Source organism: Lontra canadensis, unplaced genomic scaffold, assembly GCF_010015895.1.
Source record: "Lontra canadensis isolate GAN:19392208 unplaced genomic scaffold, GSC_riverotter_1.0 scaffold106, whole genome shotgun sequence".
NCBI lineage: Eukaryota > Metazoa > Chordata > Mammalia > Carnivora > Mustelidae > Lontra > Lontra canadensis.
In genome coordinates this window covers 1,110,278-1,124,509 of record NW_022631100.1, presented here as the reverse complement: position 1 = coordinate 1,124,509, position 14,232 = coordinate 1,110,278, and the positions used below count along the sequence as shown (strand labels likewise).

At 57.6% G+C, this 14,232-nt stretch overlaps 1 protein-coding gene across 1 annotated transcript in view; it reads right to left on the bottom strand.

Moving 5' to 3' along the window:
* CNIH3 (cornichon family AMPA receptor auxiliary protein 3) overlaps positions 1–12,895 on the bottom strand; it is an 88,156-nt gene extending 75,261 nt beyond the window's left edge. Inside the window, exon 1 of the mRNA XM_032838808.1 lies at positions 12,590–12,895. Within this exon, the coding sequence (XP_032694699.1) occupies positions 12,590–12,670 (81 nt within the window). The 5' untranslated portion in view covers positions 12,671–12,895. The remainder of the gene's footprint in view (positions 1–12,589) is intronic.
* Between the last annotated feature and the right edge of the window lie 1,337 nt (positions 12,896–14,232).

Genomic DNA, 14,232 nt, shown 5'->3' with positions numbered 1-14,232 from the left:
CAGTGGACAGTCATCACCCGGGTGGTCCAGTCTCATGGCCACAGCAGAGCTGCCGCGCATCCCGTTACGTGAGCTTCTGCAGCTCCCCTGGGCTAACACAGCATAGCGTCCATGGCCCCAGGAAGCTAACCTCTGCTTTAGAGACAAGCTCACCTTCTCTGAGCACAGGGGAGGGGACAGAGACGCTGGAGAGCTCAGGGAGGGAACATCATCCCATTCTGGTCACCCAGCATCTATGCCCCCTTTCATACCAGTCTGATTTCCCACCTGAGCACCGTCCCAGGGGGAGGGAGAATCCAGGTACCTGGAGAGCCCATGACACTTCTCACTGCTCAGGGCTGCCAACAGGGACACCACCCAAGCTGAGCCTAGGAGACTCTCTATCCTCAGAAGCAGCGATTCCAGGACGGGGGGCGGAGGGCCAACGACCTAAATCCAGGGACTTTTGTGTCAAGTCTTGTTCTGCAGACCTGTCACCCCACGCACTGTATGAGCCCTCCACCCACGCTCCCCAGAATCCCTTTGCTGAATGGGGGGGGGCCAGAACCGATCTCTAGAACCTCAGCCAATGTGTCCCCTACACGGAAGGCCGTCAGAAAAGAAAGGCCACCGTCGGAGGACAGGGAAGAACAGGGTGCAGACCACAAGCCGCAGGAGAGCTGGAGAGGACCCCAGAGACCGCTGTGTTCGGCGCCTTCATTCTACACACACACGTCACACACCCGCATGCACATGCTCACACATGTGCACACACATGCAGGCACACACCCGTGCATGCGCACATGTGTACATACATGCACGCCCATGCGCGCTCCCCGGGGAAGTGCAAGGACCGGGCACCCACAGAGCAGTGTGCAGAGAACGCAGCTCAGCAGCAGTGCCCACTCAGGGGGCGGCCAGCCCCTTCTCAGGGCATGACTTTGGGGTCTCAAACTGTCAGCCAGGGAGGGAAAAGGGTGTCAAGACCAAATACATGTCTCTCCAGTCATTTCCCTACACTCAGCACACATGCTTTCCTGGCAAGCTCTCATTTCCCTCCGCAACCTCCAAGAAACAGCATCCTGGGAAAGTCACGCTCCAGTCATGATGAAGGGGCTCGAGGTGCCACGCATCTGGTTCGATCCCAACCCCAGATGAGGATTCTGCATGCTCTGGGAGACCGTCCCCCACCCCCCACCCCCACTCCCACCGCTCCTTGCTCCCGCTCCATGGCTGTCACTGCGCCCTCCCTCCTCACAAAGCCGCTGGCGTCAGCTCTTGGCCACCACGGCTCAGAAGCCCTATCTCCAGCAGGATCTCCACCCAGTGACCTGCCCAGGACAGGCGACAATGGGAACAATCAAAGCTCTGAAAGGGTTTTGGGCAGGCCCAGGGGATTCACGGGGCCTGCACCATTTCCCAGCGACCACACAGAAAGGAAGCAGGGGATCATCTGTCTATCCGTTCAGTGTAGAATTGAACGGTTGGCACAAACGTGTCCTCTTTGGCCCTGGTCTGCCTACAGCTGCCACAAAGCCTCCCCAGCTGGCCGTGCCTCAGGCCACAGGGCCCGATCTCCGCATGCGCACGTCAGGACAGGCCCCTCCGCCCACAGCATGCCCGAGGGACAAGGGGCACGGCGGGCACCCTGGAGCCGTCTCTTTCCGGCTCAGGGTTCCCTGCACATCCAGCCTCACACCTCTAATTCCCCCTTCCTCATCTCTGCGCTCCACGGGGCTCGAATCACCGGGCTGTCTCCGTGCCCGCAACCTCTGCTGTTGCTAATTCCTTTTCTCAATAAGCTCACAGAACACATTTAAATATTTTTTTTATCCAGGAGACAAATGTCTCTATTATATAGGGGACCATCTGGGCTGCTATAGCTAGCTGGCTATGTTGCTATCAACTCTTTTTTTAGGGTTCATGAATCAGTTGCCAATAAGAAAAAAAAAAAAAGGAAGTCAGCTCCAAGATTCTGCTTTCCTCCCCTGCATTTTTCCCCAGCAGGAGAGCTGGATCCGAGCGTCCAAATGGACCCCGGGCAGGCGCGACAGCAGAGTTACCTAAGGCTGCTGCTCTGGAAATGTCAGCCTGCAGTTCTCCTCGCCCCGGGGGAGGGATGTGGTGGCAGCTAACTTCCCAGCCCTGGGGCCCTCCAGCTGGGCTAAGTAATATTGTGCAGCCTCCGACAGATCTAGGCTCCATGCCAAGAAGAAGGAACAAAAGGAGGTCAAAAGCAAGAGAGGAAGAAGGGCGGAAAGGAGGGAGAGAGCGATCAAGTCCTGGGAGCCCCTGACGCCTTGGACTCATCACCCACCACACGCCCTGGAGCACCCAGCCCACGGGAGCACCTGTGGGGGGCGGTGCAGAGTTGGGCTCAATCCCACAAAGAATATGAATGGAAAGCCAGAGGAATGGAAGGAGGGGGACATATTCAACAGGGATTCCTGGTGCCCTGGTCTGCGGTTCCTCCTGCAGTGGGAAGGCTGGACATCAGGTATCATCCAGTCGGAAACGTGTACCCAGCGCCAAGGACCCGTTACAGCCCAGTCTGGCCGGGCGGCATCAACCCCAGCCCAGACTCGGGCAGTTCCAGGCATTGGCCACCTGTAGGCAGGCTCCAGCTGGGGCTCTGGGTCACAAACCCCCAGGTACAGAGAGTCGGGGGAGGTGTATGTCTCCACTGCCCCCACGAAGGCACTCGGCCCAAACTGCAAACGGGCACACAGGCACTTGTCTCCCCTCCACATCCACCACGAACCCTTCCCCCAGGGCGACGGAGAAAAGCAAATCCATCCTCCCCGAAGGTTGGCCGGGGAAGTGAGGGCTTGTCCCTGCTATGGGATATTTTTGGTGGTGGTGGTTAACTGTGTGCATGTGTGAGAGACAGAGACACAGACAGACAGAGGGCAATTACATTTTTATAAATCTGGGTTGGTGTAATTTTTTTTTTAACCACTTTTGTGACTCAAGGTAGCTCAAGAAAGCTAGAAAATAAAGCTATTCTATGAATCGCTTATGAGCTGACAGTCCCCTCCCCCTGCGCCGGCCCCTCCCAGCCCCGGTGAGCGCCCCCCCCCAGGCCTCTCCCTCCACCCTTGGCAGCCACCAAGGGCAAGCGAGCCTCTGTGGCCCCCATCCTTGTGAGAGCAGAAATGCAAGTTGGATTTTATTGAACGACAAAATTTTCACCAGATCCCCTGGATCCTCACTCCGGTGTGTGTCCCCATTCTCAGGCAAATACTGTTGTGTCTTCCTGAAGAAGCCTCCTGGGGCCCTCTCCCCGGCAAAGCCAAGAGCCGCTTACAACTTCTGATGACAAGGACCCAAAGCTGAGACTTGAAAAGATAGTCTTTCACCAACTCGCCTAGAAGACTTGAGGGCTCCAGAGTAACGTAACAAAACGGAGCGGGCATTCCAGCCCATGAGTTCACCGGGGCAGTCGTAGCTGTCATCGGTCCCGGAGGAAGGCAGACAGAGGCCACCGGCAGGGGCCAGAGGTCAAGACAGGGCCCAGAGCCCGCGCAGCCAAGGCTGAGAACTGAGAGAGGGTCTGCCTATGGAAGTAGGGGAACCACAGAAAGTAAAGAGAATCCCCACGGGACCCCGCGTCTCCGCTTCTGAGTATGCACCCAGAGACCTCTGGCCACCTGCTCCCAGAAAGAGCACAGGTGGACCCAGAGGAGGAAGGGATGAGCAAATCGGAAGACAGACAACGGGAGGCTCTCCGACCGCAAGAAGGAACAAGACGGCACCTGCCCCCACGTGGAGGAGTCTCCAGGGCACCGTGCTCATGAGCCAGGCAGCCAGATGGACGGACAGGACTCACTTGTACGAGGCACCGAGAGCAGCCACATTCAGAGATGACAGGCAGGATGATGGCGGAACGGGGGCGCCAGGGCTGAGGGAGACTGAGGGTGGGGGTCAGTGTTTCATGGGGACAGGGTGAGAGGATGAGAAAGTTCTAGAAGTGGACAGTAGGGATGGCGGCGGAATGACGTGAACACACTTAATGCCGCTAGATGTACGCTTAAACATGGCTGGAAAATAGTCAATTCTATGTGACGTATATTTTACTACAATAAAAAAAAAATTGAAGTTAAAACATGAGAGGAGCAGGGCAGTGCCTAAAGGAGAAACCACCAGGCCAGGTAAGGTCCGTCTCCCGGTTGGGCAGCCAGGCCGATGTGGAGAAAGGCCAGCCATGGGCCAGAAACTTGGGGAGCTCGACCAGGCAGGCTGAGTCTGGGCCAAATAGTTCCATGAGGGCAGGGGACAGGTCCACCCCGCCCAGCTCTGCACCCTGGACTGGGGCCCCGTGCCGGTTCTGGGAAGACGGAGGCTCACAGATCCCGGAGAGAGAAAACCGCACGCCTCACTTGCAAGCACAGCCTGGGTGTCTGGCGGTGGTGGGAGGCCCCGTTCTCAGAGGCCCATCCGAGGGGGCGCCAGGGCCCGCTGTGCCGAGCCATCCCCCGCCGGCTGCTGGTGCTCCTGGGACTGTGCGGCGTCGGCTTGGCGTGGAGCAGGTGGAGCGAGGCCAGCACTTGCCGCACCACACCCTTCCTGGGGGCCGGCCACCACCGTCCCCGAAGCCATAGACAACCTCTTCTTCCAGGGTCTTCTAGACTCACCACCCAGACAAGGAGACAAAGAAGTGACTGTCAGAGCCACCAAGCACAGCTGCGCTCTGCACCTGTTCACCGCGTCCTCCTGGTTCCACGGTGTGTGATGGGGACGGCAGAGCCTGCCCTCCGTCCGCATCGACCTTACCGACAGCAGAGCCAGCAGCCCGAGCGGCACGCCAGCCCCGGGTCACGCAGGTGCAGGGTCTGATGAGCCCCACAAGCTTCCCTGGGCGTCATGCTGGGCCAGAGCGAGAGGCTTGACCGTGGCGAGACAGGACCCACACAGAAGAACACATGGAACTTAGGTCCACGGTGGAGGAGGGGGAAACGCACACAGGTGGGCGCCATAAGACCTACCCTACCTGTGGGGTGGGGCGTGAGATGGACACTGAGCGCGGAGCCATGTGGCACCTTCCTGTGAGCCCGCCATGCCTTTGGCCAGGAGCCCCCCACCCAGACCAGGACGTCCTAACACCCAGCCCCCCAGGCTCCCAGAAATGTTGGCAATTTCATTAACGTCTCCCAGCTTCGTCTTGATTTCTGTATCTTTTGCAGTGGTTTTCGTTCAGGCTTTATTTTATTCAGCATGCAAGAATGTCTTGCGCTTGCCGCTTCTATGTCAAATTAAAAATATTCGCCAGCCTCATTGTTAGGTTCCAGATTGGTATTCAGAGACCAATTCAGGATTTAATTGTGCACTTGGAGCTTTCAGCAACCTTTATGGGAATTAATCGGATTCCAAGAGCTGCTAAAAGATGCTCTGGCAAGTCTCAGTTCCCCATGTTAGGATGCAGGGGTCCTGGCTGCAAGCGATCCCCGATACTAACCACTTCCCGTCCCACAGAGCTGGGTGCACAGGTCCTATGCGCGGCCTCAGGGCTGGAGCAGGATGCACTCAGCCTCTTCTCTAGACAGACGCAGCCCCTGTCCCTTTCCGACAACCTCCCTCCACCAGAAGACCAGCATCTCACCAGGAATCCAAATGGCAGAGACGTTAAGCTAGAACCTCAGATACGCCTTATCTAAGCTGCAAGGGGACTATCTGCGCCCGGGCATCACAGGAGGGGAGGATGGCGCATCTCACCATCACCGCGGATCAAAAATGGGTGTCCCCACACGCTGTGGGGCTGTTGTCTCCATGCATAAATCAGCCCAGCCGACATCATCCTGTCTGTCTGACAGCCCATTCCAATGGCTCCCTCCCTCCTCACCTCTCCTGTTCAGAATCCTAGCCCAGAGCGGCCCTCCAGACTTGGTGCCCTGTCGAGTGTCTCCCCCACCCCAGGGATGCCGGGCTGAGCTTAGATGTGCTCCTACCACCCGGCCAGGCTCCATGAGTGCACTTTTAATAAGCACCCAGATGACTGCTGTAACCAGGTAAATTGGGGAAACCATTCACTGAGGAAGAGTCTGCGGGCCTTGGCTGGTGCAGGCAATCACCCAGATCCTGGATTTGTGTCCTCTACCCTCTCTGGGCTCTGACCATGGGGACACTTCTGGGGAGGGTAGGGGGCACCTCAGGCTACAAGGGAGGGTGGTAGTTCCTGCCCCAGAAGGGCTAACAATCCAAAGCAATCCCTGGGGACGAGTGCAACAGAGGGGCTCAGACCAGGGCACCAGCATGGTGGGGTCAGGGACCAAGACAGCCAGGCATCGCCAAGGACAGAGGCTGGGACGGGGCAGAGCCGCTGAGCTCTGCTGAGCTGCAGGACAGCCCGTGCTAGGAACTACAAGAAGCTGAGAATGTCAGGAACACTGAAGCCAAGTGGTCAAAGCGTGACCTAGGCCCGGACCCTGCAGGCCCTAGCAGCCAGAAAAAGTGTTTAGTATGAGGATGACATGAGGAGCTCGAAAGGTCGCTCCTAGAAGCTGGGACAGGGAAGTCATTCCGGTGAGATTTAACCAAGGGTGCCGCTCCAGAAGGGGCATGCATCCTGAGAAAGGGCGGGAGAGGGCCTGGGCCAGGTGTACGTGGGGCGGCCAGAGGCAAACAGATAGGAGTGGACACTAACAGGGGAAAGATGGGCACCGCAGGCAGATCACTGTGGTCGAGGAGGGCACGACCCAGGCTGTGGGGCAGGCAGCCCCATACACGATCTACGGGGTCAAGGGCACTGGCACTTTGGGATAGGGGGCAAGGGAGGAAGAGCCACAAGGAGGATGTGGGCCAGCACCTCGAGGCCACGGACACACCACGGAGGAGTCCTGTATGGCACTGGGAGACTGGTCACCTGAGCCCAAGGCCATGGACAGGCCACAGGGGAGCCCTGAATGGCACTGGGAGACTGGCCACCTGAGCTTTTGCCGAGAGCAGAGCCAAGAATAGGCGGGGAGTGAGGCGGAGCCAACGGGAAAACACATTGCCTTAAATAAGGTGGTTAAGACACTCAAGTGGCAAAACGCTAACATTTGCTGATTCTGGATGGCGGGAGCAGAAGGCTTTTCAGTCTTGGTGCTTTTAAACATTTGCTACAAGAATAAAGAGGGAACGGGGAGGCAAAACCAGTCTGAGAAGGAAGAGGCCAGCAGCATCATGAGGGTCCAGCACAAAGCAGCTGGCCCGTGAGCTCAGGGACACCGCAGATGGAACAGCAGAGGGCAGCAGCTGAGGACACAGGAGCTGGGGGCCATTATGGGTGATGTCCCCAGGGAGCCCACAGGGGAGGGGCTGGCCTCCCGACGGGAGAGACGCTTCTGAGTCCAAGAGGGAAGGAGACCGGTGCTGGCTGACTCAGCAGCTCAGGGACGGGCCAGGTGCCCAGGTGTCCCTGCCAGTAACCCCACCTTCTCTATCAACTGGGACTGAAGTTTGAGAGAGGGTATGGGGCTTTGGGGGCTCTGGGGAAACGCCAAGGATCTGGAACAGCATCACTAGAGCTGAAAGAACCGGCCAGGAGCCTGCTGGAGGTCCGGGACTGAGCCATACATCACCCGCTCCAGCAGCCCTGGGCACAGGCAGACAGCAGACAGGGGCCGAGTGGTTTCCTAGGGGACCATGGGCACAAGGGGCCAAGAGCCATGGTAAGAGCTGGCTGGAGGTCGGTGAGGTCAGGGGGCACAGGGTGGAACACAGGAAACTGTCCCGGTCACACGGGGCCTCGACCAAACAACAGAGTATGGAGGTCCTGCCCCCTCTCCTGGAAAGTTGGGAGACACAGAGGAGGCCCAAGACTGTGACAGATGCCAGGGCCTGGCAAGACCCTGGGGGAGTGGCCGACAGAGGCAGAATGACAACCCAGGGAGAGCTGGCAAGGGCTCTAACCGCCCAGCACATTTCTAGGGGAGCGGGGTGCCAGGGGAACTGGTTTGCTGACATACTGGGAGAGGGAGCAGCAGAAGGCGAGCGTAGGGGAGACCCCCGTGCAGAGCCGCAGGCAGGGGTACAGGTGCTGGACAGGAGTGAAGCCAGGTCACCAGGCCTCGTGATTCAGGAGGGCACTCTGCCCAGCTGGCTTCAGGCGTTACCTGGCAAAGGCTTCCCAACAGTCTCTGCCTTTACTGTCTGTTCAGGAACGCTGACCTCAAAGTCAAATGTCACAATGCCCCCCCTCCCAACATCCCACCCAACCAGGCCCCAAACTTCACCAAGCAGTGGGGATAGGGGCCGGTGCCTCCCTGCATTCTGCATCCTCCTTCCTCTCTCCAGCCTGAGTGGGGGCAGGGGACAAACCAGAGGCTGGAGGCCGTCCTGTATGGGGTAGTTGCAGAAGACCCCAGCCAATAGCCAGGAGACATGAGGCAGCACCGATGTCACCCCTTACTGAAGGCGCGCTCTCCGGGAACAGCCAGCACTCGTCCCCAGGCTATGCCCCACAAGAGAACCGATAGGTTCGAGATGGGCCCTCACACCCCTGCTCGTGGCCAGTTTTCTGTTGTAAAAGCAACAGATTCCAGGGTTCCAAAAGGCCAGACTACTGCAGAAAATGCATGTGCTCAAACCACCCAGGGAACAGTCCCAGAGAATTAGCCAGAAGTCAATTCAGAAATGAGTCACCACGTCAGCCAGAAGAGAACAAGAAATCATCCCCGGATTATTTGCTGAGCCCCTTGCACAAGCCCAGCAGTGCCCTTCAGCTCTGGAGAACGAGGGGGACCCCGATAGGGGGGAGCTTCCTTCCACACCCCACATCGGGCATAGAGATGCCAGAGGGCACGGGACGTCCCAGGCAGAAGGGAGCGTCGCTGACCTCTCAGCTCCACCTACTGAGCAGACCAAAGTGGAGTCCTCCAAAGCCAGGCTAGTGTAGCCCCAGGCAGCCCACCACATCACGTCAACTATGTCCTTTCTCCAGATGGAAAAGAGGAGAAACTGAGAGGGGCACCAGGTCCCCGGGGCGGGATCTGTGGCAGGCTGGGACTGGCCACGGGGCTCCACCAGGACGCTGTCCTGCCCAGCAAAACTGCGTCTCGTCAATACGTGCTGTTATCATCTGCTGGGGCCCCTGCAGGCCCTCCCACAGCAAATGCTGCTGGACGTCCAAAGAAATATTATCAGGAATTCATTTTATTTGTATCTTGTCAAAATTCAGAGGCCTTACAAGTGACTCTGTGTATTTGAATAAAAAATGAAAAAAAAACTTTGAAAGCTAAAAACCTGAAATGGGTCTTTGATCCAAGAATGGTTTCATCTATATTTATATAAATGCGACCGTCTGCAAAAGGCCCAGCCGAGGCAGAGCTGAGTGTGCTCTTGTCAGTAAACACTGTTCATTTTATATCGTCTGGAAAGAGAAATCACTTCACATGTAAAACTCTTCAGAACACCTTGCTTCCTCCTAAACATCCATATGCAATTTTTTTAAGATACATGGATATGTAATGTTTGGAAGAAGAAACCCCCAAATCTTTTCTGGAGAACATGATTAATGGTGACTTTGTTCCATATATGTGTGTTCAAATTTTTCGGCAAGGAACCTGTATCATTTTATAAGCAGAAATACTAGTTTTTTAAAGACTGAAATAGGATCTCCTCTTTTTTAAAAGGATATATAATGTGTCAGTCGTTTCTGTTGTTATAACTCCAATCAGATATTCTGAACCCAAATATTTCATTTATACAGAAAGGTAATCCACTGTGTAAAAACATTAGCTACTATTATCAAAGTTAAACAAGCCAAAGATAGTGACTTGAGTTAGAAAGACGACATGGGCACACCAGGCTCAGACGCAGCTCAAATCCCAGCTCCAGCACACACCAGCTGTGCAACCTCAGGCAAGTTTCATAACCTCTCTGATCCACATTTCCTGGATCTATAAAATGCCAGCTCTGAGGAATGCAGGACTGCCAGGGGCAGAAGCCATGTGCCTGAAGGCACACAAAGCCAAACACACACACACACACACACACAAATAAAATCACACCCTCACTTTTATTCTAAATGTTCCAAATGTGGCAAATAGTGGTTGATAAAAAAATTAATCTGCCATTCAAATTCCTTTCATTTGAAAACAGAGGCAAATAAATTTTCAAAGTAAAACACAAGACTTGAAAGCAATGTGGATATGGCCACATCCCCCTTTCCCCTGGGCCTCCAGGGGAAGTAAACACCTAGAGGGACATGTGACAGGTCCTCACTGAGTGCCTAGAACTGGCTGGCGGGACTCGGTCCTTAAGTCGTAGCTACTATCATTCCCTCTAGGAAGGCGTGTATCATTAAGTAAGAAAAAGGTGCTGTCTTCCTGTCTTACAACCAACACACGGCGACTGGCAGGCTTTTTAACTGTAGTGTATTGCTAAGTGCACCTTGTATTCTCTGGGGATGTTAGCATAAGCTAAGCAATCGATATGGCTTATCAGATCAAAAAAATATATAAGGAAGATAAGAAGCCAGCAAAGCAAACGCACAACCTAAACTTTCATGGAAGTAATTACCACCCTATAGGCAACACCCACACACACCACATGTGCATCGATTTCCCCTTTCAATGCTTGGGAGCCAAATCAAAATGGGGAGGCTCTGGGCTGTTTGATTCCGAGGCAGCGGGAAGGAAAATATACAGGAAAGAACAGAAGCTGGAGACTTGGCCACGCTCCTCATAATCGGAATTCAAAGAGCACAGGTTCTTTTTATTATCAGAAACTGGAATCTTGACACGACACTCCCACTGGGAACCTGGTCAGGACCCGCCAGCATTCGACTACTCCCCAGACAAGGGGGTACGTGCCTGGAACCTGAACGGAGGCTGCCAGGAATCACCCCACCGGCCAGCTTCGATTCACAGGTCAACCAGCTGCACACACCATCCACTTAATTAATCTGCTCTTGAATTATTTGTTATCTTCCCCTGAGGGAGAGGAAATTCTTCTTGCTGGTTACCTGCTCTGCTCCTGGGGCTGACAGTTTGATGGAGCTCTTGGCTACCCGCCACCCTCTGGCCAAGACAAGAACATAAAGAAACAGCGGCTGAAGTACTGTCGAAAAGGGGAGTTGTTAGCCTTCTGGAATCTGAATAACTCCCCAGATCCCGGGAAACACAGAAAGCTCCACTGAAACACACGGGCAGGTACGTGTGGCACTAATTGGGTGTGATCTGTTCTGCACCCCTATTTATTCTAAATTAGGTAGAGTTTCATTCTCCCTTAACAACGTCAACAACCCCTAAGCTCCTTTCTGCAGAAAGAATTAGACCCAGAATCCGGGGACAGAGGAGAGATCACAAAATCCTATCACTTTCACCGCCCGATTTTTTGATCAGCCCCGAAATTCCTGTGTCTGAATTTCTTCTCCAACGCTCCCCCACCTTCCTAAACCAACTGATTCACAGACTTGCACAATCTAGACGCAAGAGGAAGCCTGGGGACCACCTAGGTCAACTCTCGCTTTGGGGATGTGAAAGGAAGTGTTAACCTGTTCCTTCTCCTCACTCCTGGGAAGCCCTGTAACAGGACCTGCTCTAGCTTAGTTCGTTCTTGAGATAAATCCTCTCACTCCAGAAATCGCCCCTAGGAAACACCAGCATCCCACCCAGCCTGCAGCTCTTCCCGTGGGGCAAGTGCCCCTGCACACGAGCTGTGGAAGGCTGGTCAGAGACAGAGACTAGCCTCCAGGAACCCCTGCCAGTGTCCCTGTCCGCCCCCAGACTCGCGGGTCAGTGAGGTTGCAATCTGCGGGCTCAGTCTGGAACTCCAGACCTCCGCTGTTCTACCCACCAGCTCCCCGCTGGCTAGGGCAAGGGGGCCTCAGAGAAGAGGCCCCTGGGAGCACTGGGCTTGCCAAGTGTGGCACCGATCTGTACTGCGGCCGACTCCTCCCCTTATGCGGAAGTGCTGCACGTCCTAGACCCCCACTGCACCTGCAGAACCCGGGCCCACCTCCACTGCTCCCAGCCGGGCGCAGCCCGGGAAGGACAGCGGGACGCTGGAGCGGGGAGTCTGCCACCTGCGGGGGGCCTTGCAGCGACTTGGTGGCTGGGCCCCGGGACAGCGGAGGAGGGGGAAACTCGTGGCCCGCCGGGGCCCGTCCGCCACGGGACAGGCGATCCCCGCTGCTGGTCCCGTCTCCTCCAGGCCCCGCTCGCTGCGCGCCCTCTCCAACGGCGCTCCCGTGGTGTCTCCGTTTTGTCTCCAAACGTGTCTAAACGCAACCCACCACAGACGCTGACATTTTCAATGTTTAGTTGTTACAGCTACTTGACTAATTGCCGGGATGGCAGCGGCGCCGCTCCTTCGCTCCCGGCGGGTAGGGAGGAGCAGGGTAGGCGGGGGCGCCGCCGCGGGCCCAGCACTGGGGCCTCGCCGGGGAACCAGCGCTCCCTCCGCCCCCCACCAGCAGCCGGGCACCGAGGGCGCGCGCGCCGCGGACTCGGGATGCCCCTAACTGTCCCCCTGACCCGGGACCCGGCCGGCCGAGGGTCCAGCGCGTAGGTGCGCGGCGGCTGGCGCCGTCCGCCCCTCGCTCCACCGTCAGGTGTACTTCAGAGAAAGCGGGGAAGGAAGGGAGGAACGGGACTAAAAAAAAGAGAAGCCGCTGCCGGTTACTCACATGCCAGATGGCGAAGAAGATGAGCGCGGCGCACAGCACCAGGGACAGCATGTAGCAGAAAGCAGCGAAAGTGAAGGCCATGGCCAGCGGCGGGGCCGAGCGCACCCCAGTCCCGCCGCACACCAAGAAGGTCCTCGGAGGCCAGCGCCACTCCAGGACCGCCCTCCCTCCTAGAGGGGCAGGCTAGGTCCACACCCTTGCGTCGAGGCCGGAGGCTGGGAGGAGGCAGGCCAGCAAGGGGAGCCTCGAGGGTCAGGGGCGGCGGTCAGCGCCGGGATCCCGAAGCTGCGGCCGGGGGGACGCCAGCCCGCCCGCCCGGGAACTCACGGCCGGGTGCTCCGGCGTCGCGGGAACAGTCCCCAAATCGAGGAAACCAGTCAGTAGAGAACTCGTGCAGACCAGTGCAGCCAGAGAGCCTCCGAAGCAAACCCGGCGAGGGCCGCGCGACCAGCTCCTGCGCCCGAAGAGCCTCGGCTTCCCGCGCCCGAGTCCGAGGAGAGGCGGGAGCGCCACCCGGGACCCTCCCGCGCCGCCCCGCGAGCTCCTCCCAGATCCCAGAGCCGCGGGCGCTCCCTCCCGCGAGCTCAGGTCTTGCGGGGGTCACAGGCGCGGGAGCCCCGCGCGGCGACCCGACCTTCCCGGCAACCAGGCTGGACCGGGCGCGCAGGGCTCCGGGCCCCGCGGGCCTGCCTGCTCCCCGGCGGCCGCAGAGGCGGGTTTCAGACCGGGAGCTGCGCCCGCCTCGGAGCTCGCTCCACCTGCTGCTGTCACCGCCGCCGCCGCCTGTGCCTCGGCCCCGGGCTCCCGCTCCTGCGAGCGCCGCCCACCCCCACCCTCGCCCGCGGATCTTCGGCGGGGGCGCCCGCGCTGTGCGCGCCCGCCTCTTCCAGGACACCTGCGGCAGGCGGCGCGGGCGGGGACTCGGAACACGTGCGTCTGAAGAGGTGGGAGCTGCGGGAGGGGACCGTGCGTACTCGCGCCCCGCCGCGGCCGCGGCCGCCGGTGCTCGCAGCGTCGCCCGAGTGGGCCGGCCCTGTGTGGCTGGGGACGCGGGACTAGCCCTTGGGCCCCAGCACTGCTCCTGTAGTGCCCTTCACGTGGGGCCGTGTTGGCCGCGCTGCGCCAGCCCCTGCAAAGTCCCCCAGGGGCGGCTTTCCCTTGGAGCGCCCCCTCACCCTGCTATCTGACTTGGGGTTGGCAGACCCAGACCCTGTCTGGGCTGAAAGGCAGCCACGTTGACTATTATTGGTATAGGTCCAGTGGAACTGTCCAGAGCATACGCTTTTGGAGTCGGACCCCTTCGTGAAAGTTTCTTAACCTCTTTTTTTTTTTTAAGATTTTTTTATTCCTTTATTTGACACACAGAGAGAGATCACAAGTAGGCCGAGAGGCAGTCAGAGAGAGGGGGGGGGAAGCAGGCTCCCTGCTGAGCAGAGAGCCCAACACAGGACCCTGAGATCATGACCTGAGCTGAAGGCAGAGGCTTAACCCACTGAGTCACCCAGGCGCCCCTTTTAACCTCTTTAAACCTCGGTTTTCTTATCTGAAAAAAAAGTGGCTACTCCTACTCCAATCTATGTCAAGGGGTTAAATGGAAACATGAGGAAAGAACCTGGGTGGGGGTGCTGGGCCTGTAGTTCGGT